We start from the raw sequence: 17250 nt of genomic DNA, 5'->3' as shown, positions 1-17250 counted from the left end.
GGCCTTGTATGGAACAGACATTGTGAACATGTTTAGTGGTCAGTTTACGGAAGCGGAGCATACTGTCAAACAACTTTCCAATGTGCACTTTGCGCGACAAGAACAACTGAAAAGTTTCCTGGTAACAGGAAATTGCATATTGTGAATGAAATAAAGAATAGGAGCGATTCAATTTGTCATCAGTAACGTAGTGTAACTACAGTATATGAGCATATTAGTGTGAGGCTGGGTGGTGAATAGCAGCAACACTGACAGAAGGCGAGCGCAAGATCTTGTCACTGTACTATGTCAACAAGGCCAACGCAATGTTGTGAGGCAGGTTAGTTTTCATAAATAGCAAACTCGTCGCTACGTCAGAGACTAGTATAGCAAGGGAAAAGGACATTTCCACACTGAAATGGATGTACTGTTTTCAGATATGTGACCAGTAGTGGCGCGTATGCACAACAAATGCGCTGCTGCCGACTGTAGAGTATTGGTCATTTTTGTAGTAGAATTACTCTAAGTCTCTTTCTTCACATTACACACACAGTATACACAATGAAGTCCCGACTTGTGTTCTCTACAGGAGGTGGTGCACATATCGCCCCTGCTGTTCGTTGTACAGGATGTGTCTCCATCACATCCTTTCATACACTCGGATCTCAAACTCCAGGGCGCTGTGAAGTGGAAGACTTGGAAGTGATCGGATTTTTAATCTTATTTTATATCCAAACCTCACATTTCCGGACATGCTTTACTTGTCAAATCTTTGTCTACTATGTCCCTTTCATAATCCCCAGAAGGCTGTAAAAGATTGTGAACATCCTGTATAGTAGTGTACCCATATTACAGTAGTTCGCCGATGCAGTGTTTTATCGAACTTTCTGCCTACTGAAAATCCTGTAACAGAGGCATCAGACAGTGCAGTGCGTTGATAAGCGGAAAAGGGTGAAACGGACAGCAGAGTGTAGAAGTAGCGCTTAAGAGGCTGAACTTATAAAAAAGTACAGACTCTGTTTTTGTTATCTACTTGCTACATAAGAACTTCACAATTAATGAAGAATGTTTCACGGAAGTATGATATACTGAAATTGCATGAGTTGTATTCAAAACGATATGGGAATTTTCTAATTACACGTGTTCTATTATTTCACGCAACTTTTTTCGTTTTTGTGTTGGTAAAAATATTTGAAAATTATCCATACAGTGTTAGCTATAGCAGATATGTAGTCTGTTGTCAGCTGACAAATAAATTACGTATGTTTGGGTAGTATCGACATACATTTATTTTGTGTGAAAATAAATTAAAACATTTTAATTACATTTTGCTATAAGAACGGATTTAGTGCAAATTTGCAAGCGACTTCTAATCAAGCTGCGGGCCTATGGGGTATCGTCTCAGTTGTGCGACTGGATTCGTGATTTCCTCTCAGGAAGGTCGCAGTTCGTAGTAATAGACGGCAAATCATAGAGTAAAACTGAAGTGATATCAGGTGTTCCCCAGGGAAGCGTCCTGGGACCTCTGCTGTTCCTGATCTATATAAATGACCTGGATGACAATCTAAGCAGTTCTCTTAGGTTGTACGCAGATCATGCTGTAATTTACCGTCTAGTAAGGTCATCCGAAGACCAGTATCGGTTGCAAAGCGATTTAGAAAAGATTGCTGTATGGTGTGGCAGGTGGCAGTTGACGCTAAATAACGAAAAGTGTGAGGTGATCCACATGAGTTCCAAAAGAAATCAGTTGGAATTTGATTACTCGGTAAATAGTACAATTCTCAAGGCTGTCAATTCAACTAAGTACCTGGGTGTTAAAATTACGAACAACTTCAGTTGGAAAGACCACATAGATAATATTGTGGGGAAGGCGAGCCAAAGGTTGCGTTTCATTAGCAGGACACTTAGAAGATGCAACAAGTCCACTAAAGAGACAGCTTACACTACACTCGTTCGTCCTCTGTTAGAATATTGCTGCGCGGTGTGGGATCCCTACAAGGTGGGATTGACGGAGGATATCGAAAGGGTGCAAAAAAGGGCAGCTCGTTTTGTATTATCACGTAATAGGGGAGAGAGTATGGTAGATATGATACGCGAGTTGGGATGGAAGTCATTAAAGCAAAGACGTTTTTCGTCGCGGCAAGATCTATTTACGAAACTTCAGTCACCAACTTTCTCTTCGGAATGCGAAAATATTTTGTTGAGCCCAACCTACATAGGTAGGAATGATCATCAAAGCAAAATAAGAGAAATTAGAGCTCGAACAGAAAGGTTTAGGTGTTCGTTTTTCCCGCGCGCTGTTCGGGAGTGGAATGGTAGGGAGATAGTATGATTGTGGTTCGATGAACCCTCTGCCAAGCACTTAAATGTGAATTGCAGAGTAATCATGTAGCTGTAGATTCTTTGGTGTTGTGAGCAAAGCAATGTTTTTTGAGTGGTATGAGCGATTCGAATAAGGAGATGAAGACGTTGAAGATGACGAATACCCTGGATCGGCTAGTCACAATCAGCGGATTTGCTGATGACGTTCGCATATCAACTGGTTCATTCCATTTTTCAGATGTTCTGTTCATATGGCAGCAAAATGTTTTCCATACTCGGTAAATTTCGACCGAAACCAGTGGCAACGCAAGATGCTCAGGAGTCGATGCATGATGCCAACAACAATGGGGAAGTACAAAAACGAGTCTCAACAGGGAACGAATCATGAGTACACGGACATGATGTCAAAACCAAGGCTCACTCTGCACCAGTGGGAGGACTCTGGATTGCCGCAGCCTCAGAAAGCTGGGCAAGTGCAGTCAGATGCGAAGGTTACGCTCGCTCGATTATTCGATTTTAACGACGTAATGCACCAAGGGTTCTTGCCACATGTTCTGACGGTCAGTAAATAGCACTGTTTACAAGATTAACGCCGTTTGCATGAAGCAGTCCAGAAAAACGTGCCCGGCTATATAGCGGAACAATTGATGACTTTTGCACCACAATAAACACCTGCTCACACTTCCTTGCTTGTTCGTGAATTTCTGTCCAAAAGCTGTCATGTAATGATGCCTCAGTCTCCATATTCGCCAAGGATAACTCCATGTTGTAAAGAAAACCGCAAAGAATCATAGTTTTAAAACAAGCGCAGAAGAGATAACAAAGTAATGCTGAGATAGCTAAAAGTTATCTCAAAAGATCGAGTTCCAGGAGTGTTTCGGGGACTGGAAAAAGCACTGGTATGTAATTATATAAAATGTAATGGGAACTATTTTGAAGAGGATGCTATGGATACGGGGGAGTAAATACGATTGTTTCCAAAATACGAAATTTAATGTTGTGCTTTTACCACGTCTCGTATGTCCTATTGTCGGTGAAGCCTATCTGACGACCAAATCCTGGTCATAATTCACATTAACTTAATGGTATGGCACGTAGTGTCATCGCAGACAACATCTAGACAAGATATAGATGAGGACTAACGATAAGATAAGCATGAAACACCAGCTAAAGCGTTGTAAATCGGACACTTGTGAACTGGGAAACGAAACCTCACGAGATGAAGGTCGCTGAGTATTCGACCTCTTTACACATACCGGTAAACTGTTAAAACGGGATTATGTACATATTTGTGGACGCAGATGTAGTTGTGGCAGCCATTATCCCACAAGTCAACAACTCTTTCCAGTTTATTTATAACATTTGCTCTCTGATGTCGTGGAGCGTGTTGTTTTATATAACATGGAATCCCTTATCACATAACTTCCTATGTACAAGTACTTTCGATGATAATCTTTATGACTCTCCAACAGGTGAAAATCTTGTGTTACTATCCTGAAATGGAACATTGGCGCAACACCGAAACCAGTATCCGAGCAGAAAAAAAGTAAAAATGTTACGTGTCGTGGTTCAAATGCGGTGCGAAGTGTGATTCCGCTGTGTTAGAGTGTTATCAGTTGGATGAAACCTATCCTTTCTTTAGGCGGAGACAACTGTAGTTCTTGTGTGACATGTTTCGCACCCACAGATTTCGACCATACAATAATAAATATAGAATACTTACATGTGTACAAGCAGAAGAAACATTAGCTGCCTGGACACATTCAGTTGGCATTATACATTGTTACAGCAGAGACTAACAAGAGTGCGTTTGGATCGTTGTGTGTGGCATCTCTTTCTTTACTTTTTTTTAATTTAAAAAAATATATATTCATATGCAGAGTAGTTACGTAGTTATATTCAGGTTTTAGAGTCTCAATTAGGTCTTCAGCTCTACATAAGTATTATAACGTGATTTTGTAATACACAAACCGCAGTACAACGTTTGTAATAATTATTGGAATGACGTGCTACTACAGTCTAGAAGGCGGATCAATAAATAAATTTTACAGAAAAAAGTTTGAGATCTGTTAACTGATATGCTTTTATGGAACAAGATGTACGAAATTACTCACCACAGCGGAAACAAAGATACAGGAACACAAGTCCGCCATGTTGACGAAAAGAAGAATGAAGATTGATACATTCATTACTCCCTGCAAGAAGGAGACAGATCTGTAAAAAAATAAGTAAATAAATAAATAAATAAAAAAATTACAAGAAATAACAAAAAACACTGTCGTTATTTATGAATTAAAATGTTTTAGCATTTCGGTTTTATTGGAAGTAGCACATATTACCGATGTTAAAACTGGAAACAGAGTTAACGTACTGCATAATAGTAATTACAAAATAAGTGACGAACGTCACGTGCATTATACTCAGATAAACTCTGTCAGTTTTAAACTCTTGCCCGAGGAACATCCAGAAATCGACTTCTGCGCTTGTGATTAGTCAATATATTGTCGTTAATGTACGTCTTCTTTCAATGTCTCTAATTTTCCAGCTTTTATTACATTGTGGAATTTACTTGTGGCAGATAGATTAAAAATTGTCTCTTGAGTGACAACACGAATAAACAGTGTTGTGAAAATACAGGAATGGACCAAAGTAATCGGAATGCAAGAAAACTTGACTTGATAGGGTAGATTTACTTTCGTTTTTTATACGGGATTTTCAATTAACTCACTTTTATTAAACGAGAAGCGAATTATTGTGAGGAAACAGGAGAGATAATAATATGTGAATTGCATTTTGTAACATCGGTAGAAATTTACCATTATCAATCTGGAATTGTGAAATACTCTGTATAAGAAGTTATATCATTGCAACAGAAGTTTTCAAAATACAGGCGAGTTATGCGGTAGCACATTTGCACCAGTCACCGGTTGTTATATGCGAACTGAAGTAATTTGATTCGTAAATAAATGAACTGCTGTGGATTGAAGACTGAAATAATGTTAGTCGGAGGCGACTTCAACCTAACTAGTATAGATTGGGATGTCTATGGATTCATTAAAGGTGGTATAGACAAGCCGTCGTGTGAATTACTTTTGAACACATTATACAAAAACTGTCTTGAGCAGCTAAATCGGCAGCCAACGCGTAATGGAAATATTTTGGATCTGGTAGCCACGAACAGACCAGACCTCATCGACGGTGTCAGTGTTGAGACAGGGATGATGTTTTCATTACGACTATGGTTACGAAAGTTAAAAAGACGGTCAAAAAGGCTAGGAGAGCATTCTTACTAGAAAGAGCAGATGAGCAGTTGTTAGCATCCCACTTAGTAAATGAATCGACTTCATTTACTTCCGGTACGATGGATGTGGAAGAATTATGGGCAAATTTTAAACGCATTGTAAATCACGCATTGGACAAGTATGTGCCAAAAAAGTGGGTTACGGACGGAAAAGACCCACCGTGGTTTAACAGCGCAATTCGGAGAATGCTCAGGAAGCAAAGACAGTTGCACACGCGCTTCAAGAAAGATCGGGAGAATGAGGACATGCAAAAGTTAGTAGAGATTCGTGTTGCTGTAAAAAGAGCGATGCACGAAGCATACAACCACTACCACCGTCATACCTTAGCAAAAATCTTGCTGGAAACCTAAGGAAATTCTGGTCCTACGTAAAATGGGTAAGCGGGTCGAAGGCTTCCATCCAGTCACTCACTGATCAGTCTGGTCTGGCAACGGAAGACAGCAAAACGAAAGCTGAAATTTTAAATTTAGCATTTGAGAAATCTTTCAGGCGGAAGGATCGTACAAACATACCGCCGTTCGAGTTTCGTATAGATTCCCGTATCGAGGACATAGTGATAGACATCCCTTGGGTTGTGAAGCAGCTGAATGGGTTGAAAATAAATAAATCGCCAGGTCCTGATGGGATTCCAATTCGGTTTTACAGAGAGTACTCTATTGCATTGGCTCCTTACTTAGCTTGCATTTATCGCGAATCTCTCGCCCAACGTAAAGTCCCGAGCGACTGGAAAAATGCGCAGGTGAAGGACGGATCCTCAAAATTACAGACCAATATCCTTGACATCGGTTTGTTGCAGGATTCTCGAACATATTCTCCGTTCGAATATAATGAATTTCCTTGAGACAGAGAAGCTGCTGTCTATGTATCAGCACGGCTTTAGAAAGCATCGCTCCTGCGAAACGCAACTCGCCCTTTTTGCACATGATATCTAGCGAACCATGGATGAAGGGTATCAGACGGATGCCATATTCCTAGACTTCCGGAAAGCGTTTGACTCGGTGCCCCACTGCAGACTCCTAACTAAGGTACGAGCATATGGGATTGGTTCCCAAATATGTGAGTGGCTCGAAGACTTCTTAAGTAATAGAACCTAGTACGGTGTCCTCGATGGTGAGTGTTCATCGAAGGTGAAGGTATCATCTGGAGTGCCCCAGGGAAGTGTGGTAGGCCCGCTGTTGATTTCTATCTACATAAATGATCTTTTGGATAGAGTGAACAGCAATGTGCGGCTGTTTGCTGATGATGCTGTGGTGTACGGGAAGGTGTCGTCCTTGAGTGACTGTAGGAGGATACGACTTGGACAGGATTTGTGATTGGTGTAAAGAATGGCAGCTAACTCTAAATATAGAAAATGTAAATTAATGCAGATGAATAGGAAAACGAATCCCGTAATGTTTAAATACTCGCTTGACACAGTCACGTCAATTAAATATTTGGGCGTAACATTGCAGAGCGATGTGAAGTGGAACAAGCATGTAATGGCAGTCGTGGGGAGGGCGGATATTCGTCTTCGGTTCATTGGTAGAATTTTGGAAAGATGTGGTTAAAAAAAATGGCTCTGAGCACTATGGGACTCAACTGCTGCGGTCATAAGTCCCCTAGAACTTAGAACTACTTAAACCTAACTAACCTAAGGACAGCACACAACACCCAGCCATCACGAGGCAGAGAAAATCCCTGACCCCGCCGGGAATCGAACCCGGGAACCCGGGCGTGGGAAGCGAGAACGCTACCGCACGACCACGAGATGCGGGCAAAGATGTGGTTCATCTGTAAAGGAGACCGCTTATAAAACACTAATACGACCTATTCTTGAGTACTGCTCGAGCGTTTGGGATCCCTATCAGGTCGGATTGAGGGAGGACAGAGAAGCAATTCAGAAGCGGGCTGCTAGATTTATTACTGGTAGGTTTGATCATCACGCGAGTATTACGGAAATACTTCAGGAACTCGGGTGGGAGTCTCTAGAGGAAAGGAGGCGTTCTTTTCGTGAATCGCTACTGATGAAATTTAGAGAACCAGCATTTGAGACTGACTGCAGTACAATTTTACTGCCGCCAACTTATATTTCGCGGAAAGACCACAAGGATAAGATAAGAGAGATTAGGTCTCGTACAGAGGCATATAGGCAGTCATTTTTCCCTCGTTCTGTTTGGGAGTGGAACAGGGAGAGAAGATGCTAGTTGTGGTAAACGTACCCTCCGCCACGCACCGTATGGTGGATTTTGGAGTATGTATGTAAATGTAATGTGAAAGAATTTTCAGGAAGGTATTTTCGCTTAAACTTGCAAGTGAGTTTGGTCACGTTCTAAGATACGCATGTTCCCGACGAAAATTTGTTGTTTAAAGAAATATGCTGGAATTTAGTTTTTCGTTTTTGCACGAGGATATTACGCCCAGTTATACTGCGGCTTTAGGGAACACGATGCGGTGGATCATCATTTGCTTTGAAATATCACATCCTGAAGGATTAGAAACGCGCTATCGGAGAGAGCACATAACCGAAAAAAAGTTTTGTGTTCGAAAGTGAAAGTCGATTTCCCGATGGGTTTAGCAACTAGCGAATGGGTGAAGTATTGCGTAGATTACTCTGCGTATTCGTCCGGAATTTATGTTCCTTGATCTGAAATGAAACTGAGCGGTGGACAGCTCAGCATGTGTCTCAACATTTCTGTCCTCAAGAATCCAATTAACTCCTCCAGAGAATTTCCTTATTGTTTATCAGAAGTCGGTGGGTGGATAGTTATTGTTGAGTAGTGAACATTTACTTAAATAACAATAAATATTTTACTCTAATTCATGCACCGATACAGTTGAAATTTAGTTGGTTGGAGGGAACCACGTAAAAATATTTTTATGAGTAGGTAACTGGTGAGTCGCTTATATTTTAAACCTTTATGGGGTGCGGAAATAATCTTCCACCAAAACAGAATGTCGTCTGTTTGATTGTATCTACATCATTCAACTACTGCGTTAACAGAACAGCTAAGGCTGAACAAAGAAAAGTTTGACTCATTGTCACTTGTTGGTTTAGTTACAGTGAAAGTTTCGCTTAAATGTCCAATAAACTGCAATAGGAAATGCCAAACGGAAGATGTACGTCGAGCAGAAATTGTTCTCAAAGTTGTTGGAAGCCCAAGAACGAATGCGAGTCAACAAAAACATTTTTTGCTCAAAATGTGTCTCTTATAATGATTATGACGGTAAAACTACAAAAGCACAGAAGTACCAATAATTCTTGCCATGGAGCATCCATGAACTAAAAAGAAGAGGGAGGAAAATGACATTAATACACAATATTTCCTCCGCTAAGCCGGCCAGTGTGGCCGTGCGGTTCTAGGCGCTTCAGTCTGGAACCGCGTGACCGCTACGGTCCTTAGGTTAGTTAGGTTTAAGTAGTTCTAAGTTCTAGGGGACTGGTGACCACAGATGTTAAGTCCCATAGTGCTCAGAGCCATTTCCTCCGCTATGTAGTGTACAATTTGTTGTGGGGTGCTGTTGTGCAAGGAGGCCTAGAGATAGTGAACCTGATAGTTACAGGTAAAAAAAGTCGTAGAGACATTTCTATTTTTTTCAGCATGAAAGTAACTTCGGTTACACTATAAATCAGTGAAATCCAGAGGCCGTAAATTCAACTAGATACTAGGAATCAACTTAAATTGGAAGGAACACTAAGAAAGCAGCGCGGGGTAGCTGCTTGGTCTGTGGTCTGAGACGCCTTGCCACAGTTTGCGAGGCTACCCCCGTCAGAGGTTCGACTCCTCCCTCGGGCATGGGTGTGCGTGTTGTCCGTAGCGTAAGTTAGTTTAAGTTAGATTAAGCAGTGTGTAAGCCTCGGGACCGATGAACCACTTGAACTTACCACAAATTTCCAAAACACATAGAAAAAGTTGTGGGAAAGCGAACCAAGACTGTGTTTTATTGGCAGAACACTTAGAAGAACAGATCTTCTCAACAGATTGCCTATACTAAGCTTGTCCGTCCTCTTTTAGAGTACTGCCGCGCGGCGTGGGGTCCTTAGCAGATAGGATTTACGGAGTACATCGAGAAACTTCAGAGAAGGGCAGCACATTTAGTATTATCGTGAAATAGGAAAGAGAGTATCACGGACGTGATACAGGATTTGGGGTCGACAGCATTAAAACAAAAGCGTTTCTCGTTGCGGTGGGATCTTCTCACGAAATTTTAATCGTCAACTCTCTCCGCCGAATGCGAAAATATTACTTGACGCCGACCCACATATGGAAAAACAATCGTCATAATAAAGGAAGGGAAATGGGAAGGGAGGAAGAGATTAGTGTTGAAGGTCCTGTCGACAACGAGGTCCTTACGACGGAGCACAACCTCGTATTAGAAAAGGATGGGGAAGGAAGTCGACTGTGCCCTTGCAAATAAACCATCCCGATATTTATCTGAAGCCATTCAGAAAAACCACCAAAAAAATCAAGATGGCCAGGCACATATTTGAATCGTCGTCCTCGTGAATGAGAGTCCAGTGTCCTAACCACTGCTCGACCTCCCTTGGTTGGGAAATCACAACTCGTACGGAAAAATATACGTGTTCGTTTTTCTCTGTACGTCGTTTGACAGTGGATTAACAAAGAATCATTGTGAAGGTGGTTCGATGGACACTCTGCCGAGCACTTAAGTGTGATTTGCAGAGTATCCATATAGATGTAGATGTTACTGTTTGATGACAAGCACACACATCTAGCATAGCGTAGCAACCTCTTTTGCTAAAATGACAGATCAAGCCAAGAATTCCGCGAAACGAAGAGAGGTTTGGGGAACCAATTTTGCCTGGGACTGCTTAGCAGTGGTCTATATCGGGCCGGTACGGTCGGGTGTACCGCTAGTTACGCCGACCGCCGCGTCCGTCTCTGTGTTGTGACACAACAGTGCGCCCTGCTGTGCCGCCGAGTCGCGTCTCTCGGGTACAACCGGGTCTGAGCGGATACGGTCGGGCGACTGTTACTTCGGCCGCCGTGCAGTGCAGTGTTTCGAACAACTGTGCATGCTGCTTCACTATTCGGATATCTCTGGCATTTGCGGATCTGAGCGTATCTTTAAAGGACACAGGCTCCGTAGTGGCTTTATGACGCATTTCACGCATTGTTCAGCAGTTGATAATTCTTATGTCGTTCGATACTGCTCGTGGTGATTCCTTAATTATTTGCCGTGAACTGGAATTTTGTATTCTGAATGCTTTTACTGTTGACTCTACTGAGAAGCAGTGGCTGAGGAAACAAGGAAAAACATTAACCTTTAACTCTTAGCGTGGGATCTGACAGATCCCAAGCACATTTAGTTTAGCTAAATTTATATGACCAAAGTTGGCAACACTGCCTGCCGTCTAGCAGCCCTGTCTCACATCTTTTTACTCCCCGTCACCAGTTTTTCACTGTTGTATTGCTCATTGTCGGTAGTGTTTGACAGGTATTTAGTGGCTGGGAAGTTCCTACCCCTTCACGTCAACACTTCCGTTACAACATAGTGCCGAACAAGTAGGCGTAAATTCGCATACTCACGCTTTCCTAAAAGTCTGCATTTGGAATTCTCATTAATTGATTTCATTCTTGTAACAGACGATGGAAGAAGACGTTTCCAATTGCTTCACTGAGGAAATTTCGGATGAAGATAACTCTGTAGATGGATGGGCTCCTCATTCTGTGTGTCAGGTTACTGTATGAGTATGAGCGTAGTACCGCCGGTGAGTATTCTGGTGGTTCAGATGGTGTAGACTCAGACCTGTCTAATTTTTTCATAGGTAAAGACAAGAGTACGCAATGGAGGAAGATTCCTGCCAATCAGAGAGTAAAAGCTAGAATGAGAAATATCATAACTCATGTTCCTGGAGTAAGGGATCGGCAAAGACTTGTATATCTCCCAATGATTGTTTCTCTGAGCTAATAGAAACCACACTCATTAGTGTTAGTACAGTCAGTACAAACATAAAAATTGATGAAGACAAGCAAAAGAATAAAAATGACAGGACTGCTTGTTTGACTGATGATACTGAGGTAAAACCCATCATTGGATTTCTGATTTTAGCAGGATCTATTCGCTCAGGTCACTGAAACTAGCGCGACTTGTGGAATATACAATGAATAGGAATTCAAGGTTTTCCATCAACAATCACCTTGAGTTGTTTCCAGTTTCTTCTGAAGCACATGCGGTTCGATGACGGATACCCCACCACAACGGTAAATAACGGTTTACATTTGAACATTTCATACGCAACTGCAGAGTCAATTACATACCTACTGAATATCTGACAGCAGATGAGCAGGTTGTACCATTCAGAAGTCGCTATAGCTTTCGACAGTATTTGCCGTCTAAATCAGCTAAGTGTGGTCTCTAAGTCTTCTCTCTAATAGATGCGAAAACTTGGTATACTATTTCCATGGAGATTTACCTTGAAAATCAACATAATGGCCCATTCGAGGCGTCCACCTCTGTAGCTGATGTGGTTTTGAGACTGGTAGAACCACTGAGTGGCACAGGTAGGAACACAACTGGAGATAACTGATTTTCTGGTGTTCCTCTTGTCCTAAGATTGTTGGAGGAAAGCCTGACATACAGGGTGATAATTATTGAACTACATGAAATAAAATCGTCAAAACTTCTGAACGGTTTCTTCAAGACGTTCAAACCGCATGGTTGGCCGCGGGGCGTGATGGGAATTAGTATGCGCATGCGCGCGCGCCTTCTTGTCGGTCACTTTCATTTGTATGGGTTCGTCAATAAGCTAAATTGCCGCATCTGGGGGACTGAGAATGCGCATTGCGCGATATAAAAGTGTCTTCACCCTCAACTGGTGACTGTGTGGAGTGCAATGTCCAGTCACGGAATAGTCGGTGTGATATTCCTGGCATGGTGACTACCGATTGGTATGTGATGGTTTTGGGTGATGATTTTAGCTTCATTACCCAAAGTGACCCCGATTTCGATAAGATGCGGTTCATACAAGACGGAGCTCGACCACATCGAAGTAAAGAGTGTTTGATGCCCTGGAGGAGCACTTCGCAGACCGCGATTTTCCGACACTTCAACGGCTCATTAAGAATTCGCCATTTTTCTGCGGCACACCATCACCTATGAGGGTAGGCGTATCGAACATATCATAACCTTAATTGGAATATCTGTAGCGACATTTACATGTTCAAAAAGGTATGTGCACGCCGTAGTTTCTAATTAAGTTACGTTGTTTTCATATAGTTCAATTATTGTCATCTTGTATGTCGGTACGCTGAAGATCAAGCGAGAGGTTCCTCCCAAACATGCGGCTAAGTAGAGAGATGTGAAATCCACAATGTTTGGCTTTCAAAATGACTTCTCTTCTTACTCCTATGCCCTAAAGAAGAATAAAAATGTAATTTTAATTTCTTTTATGCATCTTGAAGACACGTCAATAGACCCTACCACCGGTGTTAACAAGAAAAAAAACATAATCACATTCTACAACGACAGAGAAGATAAGTGGGGGGAAAGGGGGCGGGGTTGATGGCAAGTTGTCTACCACATAATCAACTGCAAGGAAGTGCAGTGGATGGCCTATTATGATATTCTTTCTCATTGCAATTTTTAGCAGCAATAACCCCGAAAACAAAATGCCAAGGAAAGATTTTCTTTGGGAAACTGGATTCGGCTTGGTGCAAGACCAGCTACAGTAGAGGGCAATAATGGATCACTTACTCAGAGAAATTCACCAAAGGACAGCAAAAACGAGTGGACCAACATCTGCTGTCAAGAAATGTCAGTTGCGAAAAGGAGGTGCATCACCTACCCTAGAAATGATGAAAAACCCTGATTTACATCCATATGCATGAAACATTTCCTTACTGTGTGTGATCAGTGTATTAATGGTAGTTGTAAAGAGTCATCAGTAGAAACTGTTGAATCACTGAATGTTTAGTTTATATTGTGTGAACGTAACTGTAAGTATTACCTGTTTCCTAACGTAATGAAATACGTTATTTCTTCAAACAAGCATTAATTTATTCAATTTCATAATTTATAAGGTTTCTTATACATTATTTTGTATTAAATAACCTAGTTATTAATATTCTATGTATACAGCAACATTAACACATCATGGGGATCCACTGGACCTCACTTATATAAAATTCTGCCACGTTAACAAACAAAGATTAAGAAGTGGGAGTTAATACCAAATCCAAGAGCAAAAAGCAAAGTTTGGCACAATTTTTACGTAGTGAATAATAAAGTCAGCGCTATTATTCCTGGATGTGTTGAGTTTGTGAAATGCAAACACATGTTATCACAAAAGTCATCATCGGACAATAGGAATTTGGTTATGCGGGTGGACACAAAATTCCGCTAAAACAAGCGTGTAGCAACAGAATAATAACATGTTAGAAACAGGTAAAGAAAGCATGTATAACATTTATAAATACTGCCTTGGACTTCATGTTATTTTTCATGATGTTGCTGCGTTTCGTTGGAGACTTTATCGGTGAATATTATCGGTAGAATTCTGAACCCTTCACTGCTTTTGCAGTTTTGTATCTGTACCATTAACCAAGAGCGATCGTTTCAAGAAAGCCAATGCACAATATGTGAAACTTGATGTGCGTCCAGTCCAAGCTGTGGAGAGACGAGGCTTCATTAAACCCATCCAGGATTCTGTCACCGTGGGGGCAACTTCCGGAATGGTATTCGGCAATTAACTTGTACCTCACCCTTGCTTGAGCACTCGCCAACAACGCATAAATTGCAAGAATGACCATCCTTCAGGAAATTATTGCAGCAATGAGACAATGTGGATATTCAGCCAGCACAGATGTGTCGACAGAAGGAAAAATTGTGGGAAGTACTATGGGACCAAAGAACACAGTCACAGAATAATATGAGTCTGAATCGGATATTTTGTATGAAATTGGGCGGATACGGGCGGGGATAAGCTTTCGGGTACAGATCCGACTCTGTCTGTCATCGAGCCGACTGAAATCTCCCGTAATCCGGCCTTACCCTCTGCCGCTTACTCATTGCTATCCTCTGTATGAGATGGTCACAGCTGCGTCGCTCGCTCAGTGTCTTCCGGAACATACTCATTAGAATCACGATCAGCTAACGTAGGAGCCAACACGAACAGCATCATGTTACGATGTATCAACACGTACTTTGTCCTAACAGACGATTAGTTAGCTTCATTCGAGCTTCGACCACAGAGACACGCGTGTAGCAGTGATGATGTGTGGGGAAGGTGGGGTGGGGGGGGGGGGAGGATTCACTTAAATCTTATCTAGAAGATGGTTCTGGATGAATGATATGGATGGACTCCGGAGCTGTTGTCAATGAGCATTAAAAGTTGTTTTGTGCCCTGTCTACCCGCTGCTGCAATCCACGCTATTCAACTGCTGCTGCTATTGTCACAATTTAGGTCGTCGCGAAAGCTGATAATGACAGCTGAATTGAGGTACTTATTGGACCGTGTCTGCGATAGGAGCAAGATTACTATTACACTCCTCGTATTCAACGTACAATCAATGTTATTCATAGAAATGTAAGGTTTTCTAACCATAACTTGAATTGGGACAACATTAAAGCAACAACAATAACAGTAAATTGATCTGATTAAGTTTATCAAATACGTTGCGTGTCAGTATCCTTGGAAGTGATTTTGCTTACCTGAGAATTTCATGATGATGGTGAATGTTCTTTACCAGTTGTGGATACATATCGTTTGCGATGCCCTCTAATGACACGTGCTCAGTACTTTGAAGATAATCATTGCTTTCAACGGTCGACCCGTCGCGTTTAGGTACAGTCCGATGATTCCTCTGTTGATATTCCGTTCCTTGAACCGTAAGGCGATCCTTCTGCATGACTGTAATGTTTTCGTTCAGAACTTCTAGCTCAGCTGCCACCACCAGCATTATGTGAATAAAGAAGGCGTCCACGCAGGTAGCAGACTGCGTCCCTACTAGTAGGCAGAAAGCTTGAACAACATAGAGTATTTCATACGAGGGTGAAAGATACATATACTCAGGGAACCAAAGGGGTACGGGGAACTGGCGAGCAGATTCAAGTGGCTCCTGGTCTGAGGCGAGAAAAGCGCGAGCCAGCAGCGGAGTGGAAAGCCACGCGACGAGACCCTGGATGAGCGCCACCTGCGGAAAGAAGCAAGATTTGTACGTCTCTGGTTGAGCTACGCTGCAGCCAGACACTGAGAGCCTGGCCTCACTAACACCAAACTTCTGCAATAAATACAGGGTGATTATAACGTTCTTCCGATTTCACAAGAGTAGGTCTTCTACATGAACGAAGATAAAAGTGTAGGGTGGACTTTATCATAAGTCTAGACTTTTTTTTTCAAACGAAGAAATCGATTTTACAAGAGTATACAGGGTGGTCCATTGATCGTGATCAGGCCAAATATCTCACGAAATAAGCGTCAAACGAAAAAACTACAAAGAACGAAACTTATCTAGCTTGAAGGGGGAAACCAGATGGCGCTATGGGGGCCCGCTAGATAGCGATGCCATAGGTCAAACGGATATCAACTGCGTTTTTTAGATACGAACCACATTTTCTATTACATATTCGTGTAGTACACAAAGCATTATGAATGTTTTAGTTGTACCACTTCTTTTTTCGCTTTGTGATCGATGGCGCTGTAATAGTCACAAACATATGGCTCACAATTTTAGACGAACTGTTGGTAACAGGTAGGTTTTTTAAATTAAAATACAGAACGTAGGGACTTTTGAACATTTTATTTCGGTTGTGCCAATTTGACACATGTACCTTTGTGAACTTACCAATTGTGAGAACGCATGCTGTTACAGCGTGATTACCTGTAAATACCACATCAATGCAATAAATGCTCAAAATGATGTCCGTCAACCTCAATGCATTTGGCAATGCATGTAACGACATTCCTCTCAACAGCGAGTAGTTCGCCTTGCGTAATGTTCGCACATGCATTGAGAACGCGCTGATGCATGTTGTCAGGCGTTGTCGGTGGATCACGATAGCAAATATCCTTCAAATTTACCCACAGAAAGAAATCCGGGGACGTCAAACCCGGTGAACGTGCGGGCCATGGTATGGTGCTTCGACGAGCAATCCACCTGTCATGAAATATGCTATTCAATACCGCTTCAATCGCACGCGAACTATGTGCCGAATATCCATCATGCTGGAAGCACATCGCCATTCTGTCATGCAGTGAAACATCTTGTAGTAATTACGTAATCGGTAGAACATTACGTAGGAAATCAGCACACATTGCACCATTTAGATTGCCATCGATAAAATGGGGGCGATTTATCCTTCCTCCATAATGCCTCACCATACATTAACCCGCCAAGGTCGCTGATGTTCCACTTGTCGTAGCCATCGTGGTTTTTCCGTTGCCAATAGTGCATATTACGCCGGTTTACGTTACCGCTGTTGGTGAATGACGCTTCGTCGCTAAATAGAGCGCGGGCAAAAGATCTGTCGTCGTTCCGTAATTTCTCTTGTGCCCAGTGGCAGAACACTAGACGATGTTCAAAGTCGTCGCCATGCAATTCCTGGTGCATACAGATATGGTACGGCTGCAATCGATGTTTAATCTGAACACCGACGTTTTTGAGATTCCCGATTCTCGCGCAATTTGGTTGCCACTGATGTGCGGATT

The 17250-nt window shown here is 42.0% G+C and overlaps 1 protein-coding gene across 1 annotated transcript in view; it reads right to left on the bottom strand.

Annotated features, from left to right (window-relative positions):
• Nucleotides 1–15331, bottom strand: part of LOC126161778 (odorant receptor 43a-like) — a 51072-nt gene extending 35741 nt beyond the window's left edge. Inside the window, exons 1-2 of the mRNA XM_049917851.1 lie at nt 15255–15331; nt 4416–4515 (exon numbers count right to left, since the gene is read on the bottom strand). Of these exons, the coding sequence (XP_049773808.1) occupies nt 4416–4515; nt 15255–15304 (150 nt within the window). The 5' untranslated portion in view covers nt 15305–15331. The remainder of the gene's footprint in view (nt 1–4415; nt 4516–15254) is intronic.
• Between the last annotated feature and the right edge of the window lie 1919 nt (nt 15332–17250).

Source organism: Schistocerca cancellata, chromosome 1 (genome assembly GCF_023864275.1).
Source record: "Schistocerca cancellata isolate TAMUIC-IGC-003103 chromosome 1, iqSchCanc2.1, whole genome shotgun sequence".
Taxonomy (NCBI): domain Eukaryota; kingdom Metazoa; phylum Arthropoda; class Insecta; order Orthoptera; family Acrididae; genus Schistocerca; species Schistocerca cancellata.
The sequence above is the reverse complement of the archived record's forward strand: the minus strand, read 5'-3'. Positions and strand labels throughout refer to the sequence as shown.